This window comes from Etheostoma spectabile, chromosome 4, assembly GCF_008692095.1.
Source record: "Etheostoma spectabile isolate EspeVRDwgs_2016 chromosome 4, UIUC_Espe_1.0, whole genome shotgun sequence".
Classification (NCBI taxonomy): Eukaryota; Metazoa; Chordata; class Actinopteri; order Perciformes; family Percidae; genus Etheostoma; species Etheostoma spectabile.
The window spans coordinates 14,610,564-14,635,719 of record NC_045736.1 but is presented as its reverse complement, the minus strand read 5'-3'; the positions used below and the strand labels follow the sequence as shown (position 1 = coordinate 14,635,719).

The following is a 25,156-nucleotide window of genomic DNA, read 5'->3' as shown; positions in this document are numbered from 1 at the left end:
TCTACTTGAAGCTAGATATAAAAAAAGCTAAGCACACAATATGGTTTAGAGATGTGTCCCTTCAAAAATCTGTGGATAGCCAGTTTTTTGACTCAATTTTAATTGTCAGTAAAAGTTACAGACTGCAACAGAGAAAAAAGCAGGTCAGCTGCATGAACCATGCATGTCTTCAGAATGACCCTTTGGGATCTACACATACCTCTGGATCTCAGGGAATTGCCCTCTGACCCTTTGCGTGTGCTCTTTCTGTTCTCCACCTGTTCAGACCTGTGGTTTTTACACTGTCTCCCACCTGGCCGCATGTGTTAGATGTGCTGCTGTGGTAAGTGCAGGGCCTTAGTGCATAGAAAGTGGCTCAGAGCCCTTAACCTGTGGGGGAAAGGGAGCCAGATACATAACAGACTGTCATGCTCAAGGTGTACAGGGAATAAATGTTGAGGTCTTAAACATTGCTTCACGTGTACAAGTGCAACACTATGTGGTTTTACAGTTGTTCGAAGTTGAAAGGAACGTACTACCTACTGGCTACATCTAATTCAGAGGTGATGGGCTCTGTTTTCATGACAGTGCATAAAGCTGCTCAAGCGGTGCAATTACGTGGTGGTATTTTCCTGACCTTAAAATAAGTTTGTCCATGTCTTTAATGTTTTCATACCAAGCATGGCACAAAGGTAAGAGGACCTCACATAGATGAGGCAGAATATAAATAGAATATATTTTCATGGCAGTGTCTGTCAGTTGATAATCAGGTGATTTGACCAGAGAGCGCTCTACAAACACAGGATGCATTAAGATCAGTGGTTCCCAACCTTCTCAACTTTCTCAACATGATAAAAAAACATTTTAAGCAAGAAATAAGCTATGCAGTTGCTGAATTTATTGACAACGGTCAGTTTAAAAGATTTTTGCGAGTTTTTGAGAGGCTGCTGCTCCTCCAAAGCATCGGCCTATGAACTTGCGTGTGATCTTCACAACAACACGCGATAATCGATCAGGGGCTGGTCGATGTCATACTTGTAGTGTTGCCACTCTTCTGTCCAAGACAGCAAAAAAATTGTGTATTCTGATCCAAGTTTAAAGTAGTGTGTGTGTGTGTGTGTGTGTGTGTGTGTGTGTGTGTGTGTGTGTGTGTGTTTTACGCCATATTCTAGAAACGCGTTAGTCGATGGATTTCAAACTTAATAGGTGTCTTGCTACAGGCATGAGTAAGTGCAGCGGAAGTTTGATGTTGTTTGGATTAGAAATGCAAAAGATACTGATAAGTCTACTTCTAACTAATAGCATTACCGTTGCCAAAATACCCCTGCGAATCAAATCCATCCTTCACCATTAACTACCAAGCCACTAAACTTGTATGAAAAAAATTTCAACAATCTGACACACACACACATTCACACACACACGCACACACACGTTCTGGAGATTGATTAACGCTGATTAGCTCTCATAACGGGCTGGGTGTGTAGCTCACTGTCATGAGTCAATGACGCTAATGTCTGATTACTCCACATTGTCATTGTGATATTTTCTGATTACATTCTGAACGTTCTATGTCAGGTAAATCAGTAAGTTAGTAGTAGGGTATACAGGGGAGTTGCATATGAAGTGGTTTGGGGTCCTTCTCTAAGTGATTTCTAGGTATAATTTGGTTTTGAGGAATTCTACAAGCAGCAATACCACAGGCCAAGCAATTGGCCCGTTCACAACAGGCACATTTTCAAACGGGGACTGCACTAGTAGCAAGAACGCCAGTAAAACACTCTCTACTGAGGTAAGATACAGTAGGATAAAACAGAGACACATGACATGTGAAAGGCTGGCTGTGCACTGCAAGAGAATGCACTCTTGAGTGAGCATTCTGTGAGGCTAAGCGGCTTCCATATGGAGATAATACACAACAGAAGAGATAATGTTGCAGGTGGAGGGAAAACAGAGATTAGAAGTGGAGTGTTTAGCTCAGTTAAATACACAAGGAGCTGATAAGAAGGAACAAAGGTAGCCGAGGCAGATTTACTAAAAGATATGGAAGTTCCACTGGATTTAAAAGGTAAGGAAGATGGGGGAGAATTCAGGCACCACTGGCAGATGCAGGGATCAGTCCATGCTGATTATTCCTCTAATTGTATTTTGCAAACTCTTGTCACTGTCAATTTACACAAACTTGATGCCCTCGCCCCCGGCATGACCAGGTGCGACCTTTCATCAGGAATGCCATAAAGAACCTAATGAGACTGGGTGGGAGCCCAGACACGGCACAATTACGGGAGATTAGGGTGCAGGACGCAATGGCAGGTAGGTGGGCAAGGATCTACCCCACCCTTGAATTGCAACGCACTCCCTCTAATTAGAGGTGCCTTTCCTAACTTCTCAGGAATAGAGTCTCTCTCTCTCTCTCTCTACAGATGTAGTAAGGACCCATCTTGTCTTCAGCTGATTGCATCAGTTCCTCAGTGTATTTTTGACAATAGTATTTGGTGAGAAGTTAGCAATGTTTTTTTTTTTGTGTAAACAAAGTTTTACTCAGTGTTACTGACCAAAATGCATTGTGTGTGCATGTGGCCTGACAAACATGTTGAATGCATTTCCGCTCTCATAACATGTTTTGCAAAGCCATCTTTTGAATAATCTAATGTGACATACGGTGTATGGTCTACATCAGGTTTTCCATCTTGTAGTCTTCTTCACTGCCTTTGATGTTGCATTACTAAGTTTCTGTATCTGTTATCGTTGCAAACTGTCCATCAGTGGAATGGTGTTAAACCGGGGCTGGAACTGTGTATCACAAGTGTGTCAAACAAAACAAAACGTGGATCTATTCGTACAAGAAATGCTTCATAGCACTTGTAATCATATTTTACTGGAATCCTTTTTTTAAGCAAAAATGCAAAAAATTTACTTTTTCCTATTCTAAGATATTGTGAAAAATATTTGCGCTTGGGACTGTTGGTAACACCCAAAAAAAACATTTTACAATTTATACAGCAAAGTATAATTTTTTTACCATTATCGATAAAATCATTGACAAATTAATCAATACTGAAAATGTTCATTTTTTACAATGTCACAGATCTCTGTTGCATTTCTGTGCAGCCCTCTCACTTCCCTTTTCTTGCTTCACTCTCTCACTTTAGAGGTAACAGAAAAAGAATCAGAAGTTTAGGACAAAAAGGTGGAGAATGTGTAAGAAAACAGCTGCTGGGAGCTTCTGGTTCTTCCAGCAGTGCCTACTTCTCCATGGCCCCCTTCGTTTCAGCTGCTCTGGAAGTCACGGTATGCTGACTGCTAACAATACTCAAAGAACAGGATTAAACCTTCAAATGGCAAAAAAAAACTGAAAACATGTCAGTGACTCTGTGAATGATCCACTGAAAGTCCAATTTATGGCTAATGGGAGAGATTGTGTTGTAACAAAAAATAAATCTAAACAGTATCCAAAGAAAAGTTATGAAAAGCAAGATTATGTCCCCCCGGCCATGTACAGTGCTCCTAAAACAGCTCTCATTAGAACATTTTTCACATTCTTTGTTTTTAAGGTTAGAACCTGGACGTTGTAATTCTTTCCAAGTAAAGTAAAAAAGCAGACTTCAACCTGCTCACAGCCATATCTGCTGTAGCCTGTTAAACCCATCAGAGAGGAAAAGGGAAACCCTGAGAATGATTTAGACTGCTTTGTGATCTTTCTAGACATTTACTATCCCATTATCAGCCATTTGACTTTTACAACTTTTTCTCTCAGTTAAAAAATGCTCTGAAAGCATAACAGATAGCAGATAAAAACAAAAAAGATAGGTTGCCATCTCACAGCTTTACAATCTCATTGCTCAGTCTTCCATGCTCATATTCAGCTCTGGTAGCTGAGCACAATAACTAATCTTATAGGTGAGTGTCTTTCAACTAGTGATGCATCAATACCAATAGCTTACTGATATAAGATACTGACTCAAATGGCTGAATCGGGTACCTGTGACAATGGGGCTGATATATTCAATTAAAGTCTTTATTTTTATTATTTTAACAAAAAATTGCAATCCTTGATTTTGTTTATTAAAAAGCAATGTTCAAGCCAAGCCTGGTGTTGCATTACATAAAAAAGAGTGATCCTATCACTTCCACACAGTGAGGCATACAGCTTATTAAACTCAATAGATTGTTGTCAGTCAAACCACCGCTTTCTTTGCTCGCCTATAAAACCAGCACATTAAAATAATATAGTCTGTCCAGCTTTTTCTTTTTTAATGGCATATACTCAAAATTTCACAGTTTGTAAATTACAGTAGAAATGCAAGGAGAAGCTACTCCCGAGCCTCACAAGGTACCTAAAAGTTAACGTTAAGTGAAGCCTCAGACTATAGGTTGTTTGATTCCTGCAATGGAAAAGGGCTAAACATCAAGTTTCACATTCTCTTAAGGATGACATGAACATGTCCATGTTTTGATATTTTCCACATCTTCTTCTTTGTGGACCACTTACTGGTTTGCAAAACGCCAACAACTATAGAAACTTTTAGGCATTTTAGGAAGGCCTAATACAATTATCAGCAACACTGGTGGATAATCATCACAATGGTGTTGTGTACTAATTCAACGCTGAAGCTGGGACATTGTCCTGTCTCCAGCCGTCAGGACCAGGAATTGCACGTGTCTTTCATTTTGGGGCACTTACTTGCTTAAGTGCTCAGTTTGTTTAGCTTGGACGTTTCTCAAATGTTTTTCTTGATCCCAAGTAAAAATCATTCAATGGGACTCCGGGATTTATTTTTACAATGAGGAATGTCACAAGGTCGACATACTGAAAGCACCTCTCTCATCACATTCTTCAGTGGTCCCGAACATAAAGGGAACAGATACACTATATACTATTTAGCCAAAGAAAAATCAAAGAGTGTTTCCACGCTCATCAATTGACAGTCAAACTTGTACTTTTGCCAGAGTGAGCAGCATGTGTTAAATGGTTTAACCATACGGTAAAGGGATGTTCTCTTTTACAACATGGCCCCATGCAGAACTGCATCCTTTAAACATGACAGATACCATCTGTGTCACTGCTGCTCCCTCCTGTCACTGTCAGTCTCTAAATGGCTTGACGAGCAGCAGTGATGATAGCTGTTACCCCCCATTTTAGATAGGGTTAGATTTTGCGTAGGATTCCTGCTGTTCATCACGAGTGAGTGCAGCCACAGGCGTTTGAAGCCAATCTAACACGGCATAGACTGCACTGGGTCCACATGCTGGCTTGACCTTTGACCTCTCTGCTCCCCTGCAATCTTCAGCGCAGTGGGAGACAGCAAAAGTCACCACCATCACTTAAATCAGTTTAACTATGCACACCGTTGAACTAATAATACTATAATCACTGGTAATCTTCCACTTTGCAAGACTGAAAAAGATGAGCAAAGACTATATCATTGCATGTTGCAATTCAAATATAAAACCACTGTAAGTGACAGTAAATTCAGCAACACTTCTGACCAACATGCCACCAATGTGTTAACTGGAATTTGGCATCTGGGAGACATGAACCACCCACATATTTGGTAACATTTGGCCTTAATGTGCTTTAGTGGTTACCATGACTCAGAGGGAATAAACCTTGCATGCATGACAGACATGTAAAAAGAAAAAAAACATGTTTTGAGCAGGGAAAAAAATGCTCATATATCCAGATTGAACAAAAACGGCCACCCATTGCCTACTTTAAGGGCATTTACCATGTGTTTATGTGTGTTAAATGAGAGGAGGGGTGACAAAAGGCAGGTTACAACAGGCCAGTGGCGTGTTAGTCCACTATTGAACTTTAAGTAATTGCAGAGTAGGACAGCTTTTAGAGTAGGAACTGCAAAGAGCAAAAGAAGCACATACTTCCCAGACAAAACAAAACTTTCTGGATAGCCGGAAATGGGAAGTCAGATTTGATGACCAGATTACCTAATTAATAGCTAGTTTTTCCTTTCTCTCTTTTACTAGGTTATGACCAGACAAACCTGGTTCAAGTCTGAGTTTTTTAAATGTTCTGTGCAACTCAACAAGCGTCCTTTAACAAGACAATGAATTCCCTCAAATACCTAGTTCATTTTTTCTTTCTCTCTTTTACTAGGTTCTTGACTAGACAAAACTGGTTTAAGTCTGAGTTCTCCAAAGGTTCTGTGCAACACAAGTGTCCTTTAACAAGACAATGAATTCCCACAATAGCTGCAGGGTTGCTGACCTGGCCTCCAACCCCGCCAACAAGCCTGCAACTTCACAATGCAGCTCCAAGGTAGACCCAGAATAACCACAATACTGAAAAAACATCTACACCATAGACAATTTAGGACCACATTTAAGTTTGGTGTCATACTTTCAAATTGTCATCCCACTACTATGATTGGAGAGTGGTTTGTATGTTTGTGTGTCCTTTCACATCTTGAGAACCGCGTGTGATCTACTTCACACTTGATGAGTTTGTTTGACCCATCAAGGATGTCTCCTGTCATGTTGAATATATTAAAAACAGTTTTAAAAAGTTTTACTTTTTATAAATTTTGGAATTCAGAACTACTGTCAACAGGAAAAGAAGGCTGACCAGGTCACTGGAGCTGCCCGAGGCTACAGGTCAATACTAATGCTTTCCTTCTTTCCACCTGCACATGTATTTTGTTACTGCTTATTTTACTCTCTCTGACCTTTCTTTTAAAATGTACAAATAACCATTAACATTACATCAACATTTTGGTGAGTCACCCTCTCTTTCAGCTGAGCACTATGAGGTTAATTGGCAGCGAATGCCACAGTATGTGGTCGTTGGAGCAACCTAATTACTCATGAGTTTCTATTAAACCTCACACTCTATGTATGTACAAAATGTAAAACATGTGTATGTGACAATTACTATGACCTTAATATACAAACATACCATATTATTAAAGCTTCAACACCAGAGCAATCACTGAACTGAACGCCACAAAACAATTTTGCCCTTTGCACGGGATATTTTAAGGGATGGGGCCAGAGGGTCAAAGGGAATCAGAAATGGTTGGGGATGAGAGTAATGGAGAAGGCTGGTCAGGGAAAAAGGACAGACAGACCACAGAGCGCTTCATAAAACTGTAGATACCACATTGTAAAAATACTATTTTGACAAGTGACAAGTATTGCATTCAAATTAAGTATTATCAGTAAAGTGTACTAAAATGATTAAAGTTAAAGTACAAGTTATGCAAAACAGCCCCTTAGACATTATATTATGATGGAATTGTACTTTATCTATTGTAAGCAGTATTTTAATGTGGTAGTTGACCAAAGTGGAGATTACTTCCACTGCTGTTAATATTTAACAATGCTTTATATTTAATAAGCTGCTAAACTCTGATCTTTATCTGAAAAATATCCAGTAGTTACAGTTGCCAGTCAAGGTAGTAAAAAGGTAGCCTGGCACCATCCTCCTACATACTTCTGCTCAATTTTCATATTACTTCAGTACTACACCTGGGTTTGCGGTATAGTCTTGGGTTTTCTCTAGTCAAATTTTTACCAGTCCAATCAGCAAACAGAGGGAGTGGCTAAGCTTCAGTGGACTGTCTATAAGCCTACCTAAAAACTCTGAAGCCATCAAATTAACTACTTGGGTGTTAATCTTTCAGGATTACAGGAGAGACTTTGCTACTGGTAAGAAACGAGGAGCAACTTCCACCTCTGCCTTCATCTATGGTAGGCGCGGGGATATAAGAACAGACATTTGTGTTACTGATGCCACAAATAACAGTAAAAAAGGATCTGATTTGTCTAAATTTGTTCATCTGCTTTAATTTTTTGTTTTTGAAGGGAAAAAAGAAAAGATATACTTTAGAAAAGTTCTAATTAAACATCCAATTTCCAATAAAATATCAGTAGAACTTATTTTGCTAGATATGCTAGAGGATGGTAGAATAAATCTAAACAGCTTTATTTGACTCAGTCATATTCTTAGTAGATAAATGCAAGTAACTTTGATGATTGATATAAAAAAGCCTCAAAGTCAACATGGCTGTGGCTGAGTCTGGGAGCCTGCTTTGAGGCAAAGAATATACTGTACATAATAAAGAAAATTATGATAATGATGATAGCCATGAGCTGTCTTGAGTGATGTCTAGAACAAGCAGGTCCTCCTGGCATTGCAATGACCCCAGACCTAGCCAAGATATAAGCTTCTGGTTCAGAAATCATTCGCAAATAAAATGAGACGCAATTACTGTAACAGAGAAAGAGCTCTTTCAGTAAAACATTTCACAGTTTGGGATCAACAAAGAAAAGCCTAAGAAACACATGTTAAACCTGTGGCAAAGGAAGATGTACTGTATTTTCTCAAATTAGGTTACTTGTATTTGGAAAAATGTTTCTCTCTGCTATCAAGAATCACTGACTTCTTATTCCTCCTTCTTATGTTTGTTTCAAAAAGTCATTACGCAATCCATCAGTTTTATGTATTTGAGTTTACTTTCATTTTACCTTTCACTTCATGACAGGACACAAGAGGTAGCTTTAAAAGATATTTCAAGATTCCTGAACTAAGACAGTAAAGTTTCATGTTACAAAATGTTATTGCCTGCTTTTCTGTTTGTCTGTCTGTCTGTCTGTGGCTGAGCCCAGATGTCAGCTGGTATGAAGACATCTGCCCTGCCAGAGGTCTAAAAGCCTTGGAAGCTCTTGATCCCAGAGGATACCACTTGTCTACTGATGACAGGCTGAATACTGAGTAAATCAGGCACCAAGTGACGAAATCCCACTGGATATAGACAACACCGTTTTACTTCACAGCAAAAACAGAGACAAAGCCTCATACTTAAAGGAGAATTCCGGTCGATTGCAACACGTAGCTGTGTTGTTTGGAAAATTGGAGTGCTGTCAGTAGCAAGAAAAATGATAATAATCTGTGCTGCCTACACCGTGTTATACTCCTGATAGAGTTAGCACCCAACAGGCTTAAACAAGGCAAGATTTAAACACGTTTATTACCTCTAAACTTGTTAAAAATGTCATTAAAATTGCCTACCCATTTACAGTGTTTCCTTCAGAGGGAATACAGTGAATCTAAATCACAATCTTTCCAACTTTGTACTGCAACTGCTGAACCACATTTTCCCTCGGGATAAATAAAGTTTTTATCTGACAATACAATGACTTATCTTCAGAAGTCTCCATCCCTCAGGTCAAATTTCTAATTGATCTATCCTACTACAAGATAGCACCATGGTTTGGAAAGTATGAAGCTGAGACAGGTGACCCATTTCAATAAATGAGATTTATTGTCTTTAAAAGACTAGAAGAGCCTCAAGGCGCCGGCCCTCGCTTTATCACAGAGTAAAGGCACAACCCCCCCCAAAAAAAAACAATAAACAGTAATTATTGTCTTACACATCATTGAGACAAAATGCCTCTAAAAAGCAAAACAAATGACAGCTTCAGACAACTATTCAGAGCAGGGCGCTAATTGGCCCATCTTGAATGACAATGCAGTACACAAATATGGATGAACCACATCAAAAGCACCTCAAGGGGATATCACGACATGCGACTGCAGAGGAATGCTTACACTGCCATCTAAAGTGATTAAATAATGAGTGATTATTTGCGGCTCCACGCACATTCGTCCTTGGCCACATCCTCCACCGTGGCTTTAGCTTTAATGTAAACATAATGAGAGAACTAGCAGTGATTGGCAGCTGTGTGCAGCATGTGGACCACAGCAGTAACTGATTTATAACAGCAGCTTGTATTAGCAGCGGTCTCTTGTCTAACAAGATTGCTTCTCCGGGGCTCAAGAATGTGACAGTTACAACAAACTGGTATTTGACCTGACCACCACAGAGTGTTCTTTGTAATGACTGAACTAGGGCTACACGATATAAGGAAAATATCTAATGATTATTTTGACCGATAGTGCCATTGCAATATGATTCCCAATATTGGAGGGATGGATTATTTTTGTAATTCAAAAATAATGATTATAGTGTGATTTTAGTCTGTAGGGTAGAATTTATAGGCTGGGCCATGTCTACTGCACCACACTACTTATTTAGGAAGGGTTTGACACATATTGTGCCTTTAACAAATATTGTGCTCCCGCCTCGATTTAGATATTACAGTAGTTCATATTGTGATTTCGATAAAATTGCGATTAATTGTGCAGCCTTAGGCTGAACTAGGCCTATGTATCAGAGCAGTTGCTCTGTGACAGAGTCATTCATTAGAAGTGATGTTATTGTTATTTTTCCATTGAGTCACTCTGTATTCAGCCTGCAGCTTATTCCCTTTGCCTTCAGGACTCTTGACACTAAAGTGACCTGTATTTGGCACATGCAGGATCTCAAAAAAGGGACAGCTGTTAATGTATTCCCGCCTGTGTCCCAACTACCGTAATCCCAAATGTTGCCCCCGGTCAGGCGGAGTCATTGACGGCCCCACACCCTTCATCCAGCAACCCATTCTATGCCAATCACAAGGCAATATAATCGTCAGATAGTTTACGGACTGATAGCCTCCAATAGAGGGAGGATCAGGGCGTAGGGGCCTGCTGCATATCTCTCCACCAGCAAGGGCCCTTAGGTTCCCTTGATGACAGCTATCATTCACTCAATGCAGAAAAATGCTGGCGGTCCTCAATGTGTGGAAAGGGAAGGGGGGCAGTTGATGTCTGCACTGATATTAAACAGTGTAGCTCAGGAGTTGCCTGGAAGAGAAACTGAACGGGTTGCCAACCTCTATAGTGATGGGATGTCAAAAATAAAATGTTAGTAAGCCTAGAACTGAATGGAGACAATGACATAAAAGATGAAAAATATCTGCTAACGAGACTTCAAGCTCCCTTGTTTAAATTGGCTATACAAGCAATGTTTTCACCAAATATTGACTTCTTCAGACACATAACCACAAAAGGAAGTGGGGGAATATAGACAGGAGCACAGTGTGTGAGTTTCTTAACACATTTGCTCTTTACAAGTGTTGCTATAGAGTTTTGATCCTTCAAGACTGTTTTTCTTCATGCACCTTGTGCCAGAACCCCTAAGGTGCTTCTGGTGCTGAAGGTTCAACAGAATATACTTAATTGACAAAGATTTGATCACCTAGTATTTATGTTTTATTTAATATTCTAAAATAAGAAAATGTATTAAGGCATTGAAATGTGGCAACAGGATTAGCATACATGTTTGAGTGTTGACAGTGCTGTTTATTTTTGAAGCCAAAAGTACAGAGGAGAGAGGTGTTTTCTTTTAATTAAATTTATTTATTTTGGAATTTAATTTTCTTTCTCCAATAAATGTTTTTGACATGTAAATGTTCTGGTATCTTAGGAACGGTTTTGAAGTCAGAAACAGGAACTCACCTTTCATATTGCATCACATAGGAACACTGAAACTACACCAATGAATTTCTTTGTCCCATACAGTGAGACAATATTTTTACAGTTTCTTGATAAACCGAGCATCTGTAACAACAGCTTTTACATTTCCTTATGTCTGTCTTGTGTCAGTTAACAGACACACCATTACACATGTAAGTCTATTTCACAAATTTATCTTTCAAGGACTATTGATGCTGAAATTTTTACTATAATAGAAAAATCTATTGCACCAATTGCAATAAATGTATAGTGTATTTATTCTAGTCAAGAGACTTCAGAATGATTTTTTTCCACAAATAAGTTATGGTTTACTGAATATGTCAGGAAATTAGGGTTAGGGTTGAACCTCAGTCTTATTTTTCATGAATAAGGTTTTAGAGTGTATCAGAACCTTTATTACTTCTTCTCATTGTTTTTCATGGTGAGGGGTGAAGGATGAGGGCCATTATACCCCACTGTGTGCACTGGCCCTTGCCTCACCACTCTATATCATGATACAACCTTTTGTGTCTGAGTGATGTAAAGATCTCTGCGCAAATGTGTTCATAGTTTCAATGTCCTGTAAATCTATATTGTACAGTTTTCATGAATGGATCCACAATCCGCAGATTCAGCAGATGGCTTCAATCAGCCTGAAAGAAGCAACCAATGGTCTAAAGCAGCACCTTAATGGGCATGTGTGTTCATGGATCCACTGTCCTTTTATTCCAGCATGAAGTAATCAGAAGTAAGCCAGGTCAGCATAGCTATCACAAAGAGCTCTGATCACATAGAGGGGCTGTCAGTGTAGCAATTCCCAAGGCTTGATTAAAAGTCCTATAATAGCCAACACAGAGGTGAAGGTATGGCCAAATATGTTGCACCAAGGAACTCGTTCTGAGAAAATCCTGTGTGAATGAAAAAGTTAGTAATGAACTTGGAACTTGGAGCTCCTGGCCAGAGAAAGTAAATTCAGGACAAACCATCAGCCCTACTTTGAGGGAAAGATGTATGATTCTGGTAAAAAAAGGAAAAAAGGAAAGGAATTTCCTGTCGTGTGGTGTTATCAGAAAAACAACAGTATCCTCCACTGTTTTACTTCAACAGCTCAAATTTAACAATGGAGTTGCTGATAACATAGTTGGACTGCTGGTAAAGAAGCCAACTGCTGATGTGAGGAGATTCTCATTCACTTGTAGAGAAAGGCAAAACTCTGATCACAGAGTTCAGTGGGGAGGCTTGGGCTGCTGACTGAAATGGATCAGAATAAGACTCCAGCAAAAAGCTAAACAGTTGTTTTTAGTCAAATGGCAAGCTGTCTGTTTTAATTTGTCTTTAAAGAGTTTTTTATGATTCCTAATTATACTGTAACTACACTACTGCATCCACTGACAATGATAAATGCTGGGAATACCTCCATATAACTGTGCAGTGTGACAATTTCGACAAATTGTGTGTGTTGTGAGTGAAAGATTAAAATAAAAGGACAAAGACAGGGAAAACCAATGAATGGTGCACAAAAAAGAAAAGAAGAAAAGAGATTCTGACAATGGAAAACGGTCAGCGTGTTTCTACTCACCATACTGGCAGCTGGGTCCGTTGAACCCTGCAGGACAGTTACAAAGCTGGGTGGATCCCTCAAGACACTGGCCCCCGTTGAAGCACACACCGTAGCTACACATCGCTGCACGTATGGATGTGGACAGAAAAACAGAAAAAGAGAATGACAGAAAAAAATAGTAAGTGAAGCAGAGACACCTGGCTGTTGTCATGAGATGTCAACATCTTCAGTTTCAAACGCTGACCTCTTTCTATCAAAGCCTTATCACCGGCCTGTTCACTCATTACTCACTAAAGAGGAACCTTGATTCTTCTCCATTCGCACTAACCAATGTTAGAGGAATCCACCACTTGGCTCTCTTTACTTTGCTTTTGGCCAAGTAAAAGACATTTCTTAACTCAATTTTCACAGAATCAGAGTGTTTAACATGAGTGGCGGCAACAGCTTGTATAACTTTTAATAGGGAAAGGGCTCTCTTTACCGCACGATTTGAGACTGTTACCTGAGAATGACCCTGATTAATTAACTGATCTGAACAAACAGTGATCATACACGTGCATGGGTGAGTCATGGGATAAAATCCGAAAATCACAGGGCGAGCGTGGCTCATCTAGCTCTTAGAGCCAGCGGCCATGTGTCCATAAATCCATGTAAGTGAAACTGCTCACAGTCGTTAAGATGGGAAATTCAAAGAATCCAGGACACATAGCTCTGAAGATGTAAATCCACCTCAAAAGTTTACCATCACTTTCCCAACACTAACACACACATTCATCATGACAGTCCTTCATCTAAAAATGTGTGTACGCACAGTAAATGATGTCTCCCTGCATGTATATGCTTATCTGATGTTCATCAAAGCTAAAATCGCTGTGTAAGTAAGACACAGCTGTTGACCTGTTGTTTGCACTCTCCTGAAAAGAGTACAGTGCTTAGTGATGACAGATCCAGGAGACTGATGTCTTTCATTGCTTTACCCGACTGGCAACACATGGACACAGAGTGAAAAAACACAGTCTAGCTAATCACAAGAGGAATTTAAATGCCAATCGTTCCCTCAGATGATTGTGAAGAAAACCCTCTGAATCCCAATTTATCTTTGCACCTTCTGCCAGAAATGCATTTTTTCTGCCCATCTAATCCAACCAGAGGCAGCATGGCCAATCATCACAAAAGGCACTGGCAGTTCTGACGCCATTTATCAGTCATATATGGTCATAGTTATGGTATCAATGTGCCCAGCACAGCTCAAATTGAAACAGAGTGAACTTAATCTAATCCCTGCTCTCATTGTTGGCGTTTTCTTGCCTTATTAATAAAACCCGAAATTGTGTCTGTACTGTGTATATTAGCAGCACCTTTAATGTTTTCTGTTGTTGTGTTTTTTTTCTGTATTTATGTTTTTATTCTGCCTTACTGCAGAAAAAGATTGATCTTCTAGGTAAATTCAGGTCTGAACTGAACAGCTGTACATCTTCTGTACCAATTAGTTGATTAATCATTCGATCAACAAAACATTAAGTCACCAACATTTTTTTGGCAATTGAGTTAATGATGATCATTTAAGTAATCCATCTAGGGTGAAAACGTTTGCTGGTAGTAGCTTCTTATATGTTAAGATTGGCTGCCTCTCTCATTGGTCAGACAAAAATATCTAATTGAAGATATTATCTTGATTGTGAAAGACATTTTATGGACTAGACAGAAAAGCATTAGTAGCAAAAATTGTATACAAATGTCTGAGACTTTAAACAGAAGTACAATTAAAAGTACAACTGATCAGCTGAGGAAACGAAAGGATGCTTAAGTCTGTAAAAAATATAAGCTGACAAAAGTATATTTACAGTGTGGCTTCAACCGTATAATGTCAGCAGTGGTGAATAACAGTATTTTTGGACAAAAAGGAGGAGGACATGAATAAGTGATCTCTAATAATCACAGATCAGCCGGAGTAATTTCACAGGGCTCCTTAGAGATCAGCGCTCAGTCTAAACATCCGCCGGTCATCTGGCTCCATCCTCAGACACCTGCTCAACAGTTGGACCATCCAGGGAGTTTACAACAAATCACTCACACACACTCTCACACACTCTCTCACTCTCACACTCACACACACACGTTTTGGACCCAATATCTATTAGACCAAAATATTACGCTATTAGTGAAACCACTGAAATCCTACTCCAACAGGAAGGCCATCTCACCGCTGCTTATCTGCCCATGATGACTTCCAGTTCCTGTGGCTAAAGAAGCTATGATACACTGCAGTATTTCAACATACAGCTACATAACTATCCCCACTTCTGTGATTATCCAATGTGAGGGAATTTTGGTGTGGTGACAGCTACAGATGACAGACAAGCAGAAAAAAGCATTACTCAGTGGTCAGGTTTAATTGCAAAAAAATCCACATCCATCAGGCCATTTACATTACCACCAGCTCTGAGAGATCAAATTAATGAGACATTTGTAAATTGTCGTAAAAAGCTTTAAATAAACTTAATTACCAGCAACAAAGTAAAAGGTCACTTCAGGGTAGCTAGGCTAAGCGACAACATGGGAAATGTACATTCCTCCTTCTGAGATGTGAGACATACAGGATTGTTGGCAGCTAACCAGGGCATTTTCGGGCCGCCCCCATCCTGAGCTTCTTACGCTGCTTATTCTTCCCTGAAATAATTTCTTAATGTGGCATGCAGCGTGGCATGAACCTCACTCTCATGCGTTGCTGTGAATGCCTCCACTCTATTACAAAGACACCTTCTCTGAGAAGATTAGCAGCTCCAACAAAAAGAAGAGAAAGAAAGAGCAGGGGTCAGTGACTCGTGCCGAGAAACAGAAAACCAACGAGCAGGTGTCACCCTTACAGCTTCTGAAGGGGATGACCACACCAACACAGAGCCAGTCCAGTGTTTGTTTATGCTCTGTCGATCTGTTTAACCCCTAGAGTGAGACCCAGAGGGAGACCGCATTTAGGGTGATTCACAGACACAAAGCCTTGCAGTAAGGGCTCTGTTTGGTGCCATAATTGGTAAGCGTGGAGCCAAGCACTGTATTTTTGAGTCAACAAATCATGTTTTGCTATGCAGAGGAATGTTGTCATTTCAAAGAGTTTTTGTGAAGCTATGGTAGATGATCTCTGAAAGGTTTCTTTGAAAGGATTTAAATACCATTTGAACTACCCACTAGGTCGGTTTGACAAAGCAGGCACAATAATGCATAGCAAGAAATAGTATACAAGACCCTTGAATTAGAATATAGGGCATTTGCTGCACCTTAAATCATTCGTACTGTATGTCTAAATTACATAATTTATTCATGTTAGAGAAATGTATATTATTGTCCTTATTTCCAAATATATGGATGAGAATATTGAAATGTAGTCACATCACAAAGATTAAGCCCAAACATATGATCACATGGTCAGTATTTGACCCACCATGTTATAAAGGTCCTCTCTTTTCCTAGCTCTAATGCAATAGAGATGTGGATTAAACAGGATGATGGCATGCATGCCACCCAGTCCAAATAGGAAACATATAACACTAATTGGAAAAACAAGCAGAATGTTCATTCTTTTGTAAAAGCTGGCTTGCACGAATAACGCCAGCACAGCAGCATTTACCATCCGGCAATAGACCACATTTGTAACTTGACAGCCATGTCCTGTAAATGCTTTAGGTCTGTGTCCTACTTCTTTTCTGAGAACTTTCCCGGTAATGTTTGCTCGCCGAGGGTAGAGATAGGGAGAATGACATGCCCAAGAAACTGTGCGCCACTGCAGCCATAGACAACACTTTTTGGACGCGTCATTCTACCTAGCTCTACCCGCGCATCATAAAATCATCTGGTTTTAAAAAAACGAGATGGTGATGGCCAAATTGCCAAACTCTAGGCTTCAATGTTAGCCCACAAACCAGTGGGTGACGTCACTGCTGTGGGGCTAGCGGGACTGCTGTCATATATGATGATGTGAGCAAATTCAAAATATCACACACACACACACACACACACACACACACACACACACACACACACACACACACACACAGACCACCCATGAAGCGACAAAGAACCATTTCCTCTTCTCTGACTACTGGGCCTTTTTGAAGTTACCTTTGCCAGCCTGCCCCCACCACAAAAGGGGGCCAGTTCCTATTCAGCAGTTAACGAGGACGACAAACTGGAGGAGCCATTGTTTCTGCTCCTCAGCCCCTGTCGCAAAGGTTATTGTTGCCGTCAATCAACCTGCTCATTTCCACTCCTGCCTAACTCGTCCATCCTCACCAGGCCTGTGACTGCTTGCTGGGGTAAAAGGTTTAACTCACTGGTCCTCCTTAAGTGGAGGAAGTCACCATCACAAAGTCAAGGGTTCTTCAACTTCAGGAGAATAAAATAGTCATCGAGCCAATTGGGAGTCTTTACAAAGCACACAAAAGTTACCTCGGTTGCACTGTGGGTTTACTGAAAAATGCCTTCTGCCTCCAAAAGTCACCTGGCTGACTTTTTGTAGGCAAGAAGTCATTAGATGTATTGTAAAAACTTTAAATAGATGTGGCTCATCTAAGCAGAAATGTCAACCATTCCCTGATTACAGTGTTTTATACCATTTTAAACTGAATATCTTTGGGGTTCAGACTGATGGTCAAACATAACTAGACATTTAAAGATATCACCTTAGAATCTAGAAAACTGTAGGGGGCATTTTCACACATAATGATGACACTAAATATTGAATTGATTTGTCAAGAAAGTAATATGCAGATGAAAATGAACCGTTAGTTGCAGGCTTAATTTGCATTTCTGCAGAGCATGCGTACACAGTGAAAGAACTGCACCTTGCACCAGTGAAAAATCCAAGCACCTTAAACCTTGAAAACACCACATTCAAATTCAAGGATTTCCAGCACCCGTACAAACCCTGCCAAAGGGCTTCAGTGCATTCTTTGTCCAGTAATGCTGGAAAAAATCAGGAAACAAAAACTTCAAATCTCAGATATTTGCAAACCTCTCAAGAACTCTGAATCAATGCTATTTTGTTAATGGAAAACCCATAAACCTTCATAATTAGATGATAGTAGCCAAAAACAAAAATATATGGAAAACTAGAGGGAGGGGGTCAAAATTGCGGAAAAAAATGTGAAAAGAACCAGACGTTTGCTGTGCTGCGTTTTATTCTTTCTCTAAATATGTGACTAATTATGCTAAGCAAAGAATGCTGGCGAGCACAACAACTGAGGCCATTCACTGCAAGACTGCGACAGGATGTCAACATTGGTACAATGGGTGGATATAGAGACAGAGAAGAACACAGGTGAACTAAAGGAAGGACAAACTTAACTTGCAGCCACTTCCCTGCCACTGTGTGTACTGTATCTACAACATGATTAGAGCCTCACTGCTCAACCACCTCAAAATAACCATTATTCGCCTAATTAGCTTACACTGACATTTTATTAGGGAACACACACAAAAGAAAGAGGGACAACACAAGACAAAGAAAAAGCTCAGGACTGCCAGACACTAAATCACTATCTTAAACACAAAGCATTCCCATCTTTCCAATCTTCCCTTCATTGGGGGGTTTTCAGAGGATTTGCTAAAGCTGTACATTTTGCAAAGCAGATTTTTCCTTTTGGATGTTGGAGGTGCTGTTGAAAACAGCCCCACAGATTGCATTGTGCTGACTGAGGTACAGTACAGATAGCAAAGTGCGCAGGACTGGGAGAGGGAGGATTGTGGTGTGAGCTTCCTTTTATCCTGGTTCAATGGCTCAGAGAAAAGGGTGATTAGTTTGTCCCATCGCAAAGTGCTGCCACGTCTTTGGTTACAGAGATAAAAGCCCTACCTCACGTCAAAGAGAGCAGCCATTGTCACGCGAAAAGAGAAAACAACCCCTCAGCTACTTAAGTGAAGCGAAACACTGGGCAGTCCTGGGGAATGTATCTTTAAGACATTTCTTTATAAGTGTTTTAAAACAAACCAGACTCATTGCAGAGCAGATACCCTGATGCTTCTTTGTATAATTTAATACCATTACCTTCTCCCTGAAAGCGAAACAAAGAGCTCTTTGAAGATAGCATAGATGCCATAATAAGACACCGATGACAGGCACATCCAGGAGATCTTCCCTCGCTTCACATCCCAGTCACTTCCCATCACAGGACTATTCCAGACAGTAATGTGCCTGTACTGGGGGTGTCAGCGCTGGACATTGAGTGCACAGGTCAGTTCCAGGTAGGGCAATGAGAGCAAGGAAGTGGGAACTTTCTTGTCAGTCAACCGGACTGGGGACAAACTGTTTACAGGAAGGCTTTGCCAAGGGTTTGTCTATGGTATGCAGGCTATGCGCTCTGGATCACTGGCTGTAAAATCCCATCAAAGGAGGCTTCTTGGTCTCAGCAGTGAGAAGCTAAGCTTATCCACAAAGAGATGAGAACCTGACAGTCCCAGTGTGACCAACAGACCTTCTTTTCCATACAAGGATTGGAATTATAGAGGGGAGATTCAAAGTTGTTTTGCTTTGTCCTTTTTGTGCATATCAGCAGGTGGTCTCTCCACCATGACCTGATGGGTATTGTTTTGGGGGCCATAACAGTGATTGGTTGGGGTAAACACTGGATGGGCTTGTCTGTTTTCATATCCATAATGCAATCCTCTGACCTGCACAGCCATGTCACACCTCAGAATGAGAAGAGTGGCATGACTATAGGGAATAGAGCCAATATTTGAACATGGGAGCACAGCTTGATGGGGAATGTGGCTGTTTAAAGCTTTAATGTACACGTATCCAGCCAAGTAAAAGCAGACTGCCAGAGAGGCTATCTATCATCCACTACAGGAGCGCTACAGACCCATGGCCTTATCTATATCGTAATAGTTTTTTTGCTGAGTGTAGAACAAGATACTACAAAGCAAACCTTGTTTTAGAGTGACTGTCAACACTCCTAACACTTGAGATTTTTTTCCCACTGTCCACATCTAAACGTTGTGGGACATTTGTAACAACACAAGTACTGTGGACAGTGGCACTGACTGATAACATCTGCTAAGGAGTCTGGATGGGCAAAGCATCTCTTGACCTTTGGACCTTTTTCTGAAAACCATTCATTCAGAGGTCTGTGCCAAGGGTGAGGTGATGTTTGAAGTACCCTTTCAGCAAAAAAAATAATTCCTTTTATTAAGCATTCCTAACCTTAAAACCTGATATATGATCCTTTTTTTACTTTAAGGAAAGAAAGTACTTACGATACAGACAGCCCGCTTCTCCGTTAAGTTGAGACCATCCAGGGCAACACTTGTAAACAGTCTGATAATCCTGTCTGTACACTTGTCTGTAGGCAGTGTAGTACGCTGTCCTGTTAATGTGACAAATATTAAGTTAAAAACTAAATAAACAAATCTAAAAACAAATAAAGCAATACAAGAACTGACAACATCCAGTAGCAGTAGCATGCCATTGTGACACAGTATGTGTGTGAGTGAACATGCATATAAACATGGGGATTATTGGACACTATTTGGCACATATAATTCATAATGCGCCATGTGGTTCAATAACACTAGATTAGGAAAACAACAAACATGTAATGTGATCAAACAACTCCCACTCCTTAGAGTAACAGAGTAACATGCAGTATAATTTTCAGCAAACATTTTCCCAGACTTTTAGGGCGACATTTTAAAATGTGTGACTGGCAGACTCAACTTCAGAAAGCGGTGCATTTCCCTGTACTTTGGCACACCTCTCATTGCTCCACAGCCATTACGAATCGTGGAAACACGTTTTGTTTATGACAAGTAATTGTGGCCTTGGTTGCCTTCAAAGCAACCTTTGATTTTGTAAAACGGTAAATAACGCTGGGAAAGCGAGCGTGAGCAGCGAAGTGATAAACTCCTAAAATAGAGACAGGCTAAAATGCTATATTAGGATTCTCCCTCAAAAGAAATGCTGGCTGCGAAGACGCCCGTGAGTTAATGACTGGTAACCCGGATGAAATGGAGTTACACCTTGCAATTAACTGTATGAGAGGTTCAAAGCTGGGATTAGAGAGCAAAAAAGCAACAACAAAAAAAACAAGAGCAAAAAAGAATGAGAGAAAAGTAGAGGTCAGGGAGATAATCTTGTTTGATACTGTTTGGAGGTGGAGTCAAATAAAGGATCATGCTCTCTCTGGTAAATTCTTTTGGTTGCATGAGTCATAAAGACATAATTTATGCTTGCTCTAGCCAGAGCTTAATCAGCAACGCACTACATCCCCTGCAGGTGAAGATGGGAGTGTTTGTATGAGAACAGAGACAGAGGATTAGACTGCAAACAACAAACACGTGTTTCTCACCTCCTCTCGTATCCCATGCACCATGACTGTCCCACACAGCCTTGCTTCCACACTTTAACCATGCGTGTGAAGGCCTGCACACACGGCTGCCTCTGGGCGACCAGCGTCACCTCCCTCTCCACACACACATTGGACCTAAAACAAAAACCGTGGTAAAAATACCTAATGTTTTTACAGATGTACATAAGATGTCAGTGGGGCAATGTATGAATGCTGTGAGAAATGTTACAACAAAGATGAATGTTCAAGCCTTGCATAGGGCACTTTCTAGTGGACTACGACATAATGCCTTTGAGGGCATTACCTGTGCTGAGGTGCTGCTTTTGATGTCTGGTTTTGGTATTTTTAAAGACTTAAGGGGAATTCCTCATACTTCACTTTTTAGAACGCTGAGCCGCACAAGATTCTACCAGTAGCTCAACCTAGACTCTATATTCATGTCAAATGTGTTACCTGAAAGTATTTCAGAAGGTGGCATTGGCATGAAAGTGGCAAGGATTTTCTGTTGAAAAAAATGCTGTCTTCATATCTTCCACCCGAAATGTAGCAAAAGCAACATAAACAATCATAATCAGATCAGAGGAATATGAAGATCAAAACTTTTAAATGTAAGCCAGGTTTGCTGGGAAACACAAACATATGATGGACAAGCCCTGGAAGCGGTTACCACTTCACTGCACAATATTTTCAAAATAAATGAATAAAACTAAAACATGTCACAATTTCCCAGACAATTCACGAGATATTCATAATGTTTTCACTGGACATGCATGTTTTTACTTGTATGTACAAGACTGAATGTCAGCAGAAGCAGGAGACCGTTAACATTTTTGCCCCCAGGTAAAACATACTAAGCCTTCTAACTTTGATGTTTTGTCCTTCTAACACAAAGTCTGTCTGGGTTAACAGGCAGACCTGCCACTGATGTCTTTCACACCGTTTGGTGCAGTGCACAGAGGAGCCTCGCCAAAAGCGCAACCTGATCTTTGAAACATTTACTCCTGTGGTAACTCCAAGGACAGACAAGAAATATCTGAATCTAAAGACAACATCCAGCTGCTCATCTCATAAACAATAGATCACTATCACCCTCAGCTGTATACAATTAAACATGTAAGACCTTATTGTTAATGGCAGGTAACAGCAGAGAATCTTCTCTAACATAATTCAAGCTCCATATCTATTTTTGGGGAGTTTAAGTTATAATTGTCTGGCTCTTCACTTAGAAGGGCTTCAAACATACTCTGACAGAGTTAGGAATGCAGTACAGAGTATACACAAGCGCTAATATATAATCATGTAAATTACAGTGATACTGTGCATAGAAGCCAATAAAGACCATGATGAGATGGCACAACCGTTAAATTAATCCTTGAGCATCTATAAAATAGATCTGTCATTCAGCTGCTTTGTGATATCTTTAGCAAAACAAACCTCACAAGCCTCAACTTTCTGCCTCTGCATGGTTGAGCCTTTGACACAAGTGTTTGCATGTGCAGGTGAACCAGCAGTTTTCTCCTACTCAAACTTCGAAGGGAACGTGAGGCTGTAAAAATCTCTTAGGAAAGATAAAGAGTAAACATCGTCCCAATCTGTGTACTAAGAAAAAATAAACTAAGTAAAATCAACAGCCCGTAAACAACAAAAGATCGGACAAAAGGTTACTCACATAAAGGGTTGGAGATTGTTGGGGGTGCCATAGCGCAATGCACGAGCCTCTATAATATATATTAGGAAAAAAGAAAAAATACCACTATCCATGTTGGTTTTTCTTGGATTAAAGTTTTAAAAAGAATGTGATTTTTTAGCAAAATCATTCATGGGTATAATTCAGCCGTTTAACTATAAAAAAAAAGTAACATAATAACAAAACAAAAATCAGATCGCTCAACGGAGAGAATGTTAAAAGGCGCGTAAAGGATCCTCCGCGTGGAAATGATCAGGACTTTAGAAAAAAGACCCAGCCATGCCATCACATGCGGAGTGTTTTCTCGCTCTCAGCCAGTGTGTGTGAGTGACTGAAAACCGCAGCTCACCTATGCTTCGTCACTGCAGATGTCGGACTAACGGGCAAAAACGTTGGGAGGCTGAGCGCTTCCGTCTTTCCTCCATGACCTGGTAATGATGGCAGGGGTGTGAGGGGGGTGCCATTTATTATTCGGAGCTTCAGCAGCTGACACACACACACACACACACACACACACACACACACACACACACACACACACACACACACACACACACACACCACCACACACACCCACACACACACACACACACACACACACACACACACACACACACACACACACACGTATCGGGTCTAGATTTGATACTTTTAACATGGAACTTGATTGCTCTTGCCTCGCAACTATCATTTCCCTTCATAAAACGTTTTAAAACGGTCCAACGCCACAATCAAGTGACAAACTATAATGATGTATAATTAAGAATTGAGCTTGAGTATATTTAGCCTAAAATAAACTTTTAAATGGCGATTATCAATTCTTCCACCAATATGGCTTTTTAGTTCCATAAATGTACCACTGTAAAAACAGCTCGTAGAGCTAGGACATGAGAACACGTGCAGAGAAACATCCACGCATAATGAAGCCATGACTCAAAGCAGGGAAACGTCTGCAGGAGGGAAAGTGCAAACCACTCATGCTAGATATAGAAAACCAAGTGATAAATCGCCTGCGGCGCAACAGAGGATGTTTGGGGTTTAGTCTGAAGCAGCTAGTGGTCACCCAGCAGGGCAAACAGCTGATGGTGGGTCACAGGGTCAGCCGCCAGGATCGACTAGTGCTGCTCTCCAAACAAAGCTTTCATTGCGCGCATGTGTGTTCATGACCCTAAAGAGTCCAGGGTCATCGGCGCTGTCCCTGCAACCTCCGAGGTACCAACAGAGCATGTTGTTTGAGTTAGGTCAGGGAATCTGTAGTCTCGCATTGCCAGACCCTCCGGGACTCTCAGATCAGAGATCTGAGACATACGCTGCCAAGGTGGGGACACTTATTTGAACTGCAACAGCAAAATATTATGATAATCAAATGAATGTGTTAATGTTTATGCCATCATACACTTTTTGATCTCGGCGCTGCTGCTGGATTAAGTAGTTTGGAAGCTCCAGGGTAAAAATCTACTGTTGGGCCCCTATATTCACCCCCACCTGCTGTGCTCTGTTGTCTCCAAGTAGACTACTCATCCAGTACATATAGCAGACTGCACATTATAATATGCCCAGTGACAAACCAGTAGGCCTATGAAAGTAAGACACTGACTCAGATACAATATACCAAACAGCAACATGTTTACTAGTGCATAAAATCCTTTTAACAAATATTATGAAAAAAATAAATACAATTCTTGTATAATATAAAGTCTTCATTCAAAGACGGGGTCTCAATATGTAAAAACTATACGGCGTGTTTTTTCATTAAGAAAAATAATTTATCCTATTTTTTGAAAGACTGAGGGTCTCTGATCATCATCATGTCTCTGATCTGATAATGGCTATCAATCATCAAAATTGTCATCTATAAACTAATACCCCACCAAGAAATGTTTGTGCTATAAAAAGGTAGTAAAAAACCTACTTACCTTCCTTTAGAAAATCATTGTATTGGTCAGCACTGCACCAATTCATTGGCAGTGAGGTTAAGTGGCTTGTTGGTTGTAGATTTAACCGCTATACGATAACGTCATAGCTTCTAAGTAACTTCTTGAAGTAATGGAGTGGGGACATGATGTCATCAGGTTGTGGACGTGTAAGTGTAATTACTTCAGGAGTTTAAATTGGGTGTAGGCCAGTATTTTTCTGCCTCTCAAACTTGATTCAGGGGTGAATTATTCTGTCTCTGTCACTTCCGTCAAACTCACTGCCCTATCAGAGCACACTACCGTTCAAAAGTTTGGGGT

At 40.4% G+C, this 25,156-nt stretch overlaps 1 protein-coding gene across 1 annotated transcript in view; it reads right to left on the bottom strand.

The window, feature by feature from the left end:
- The window catches only part of megf6b (multiple EGF-like-domains 6b), a 58,495-nt gene extending 35,170 nt beyond the window's left edge, over positions 1-23,325 (bottom strand). The window contains exons 1-4 of the mRNA XM_032512493.1: positions 22,905-23,325; positions 21,236-21,370; positions 20,145-20,254; positions 12,915-13,019 (exon numbers count right to left, since the gene is read on the bottom strand). Coding sequence (XP_032368384.1) covers positions 12,915-13,019; positions 20,145-20,254; positions 21,236-21,370; positions 22,905-22,996 — 442 coding nt within the window. The 5' untranslated portion in view covers positions 22,997-23,325. The remainder of the gene's footprint in view (positions 1-12,914; positions 13,020-20,144; positions 20,255-21,235; positions 21,371-22,904) is intronic.
- Positions 23,326-25,156: the final 1,831 nt, after the last annotated feature.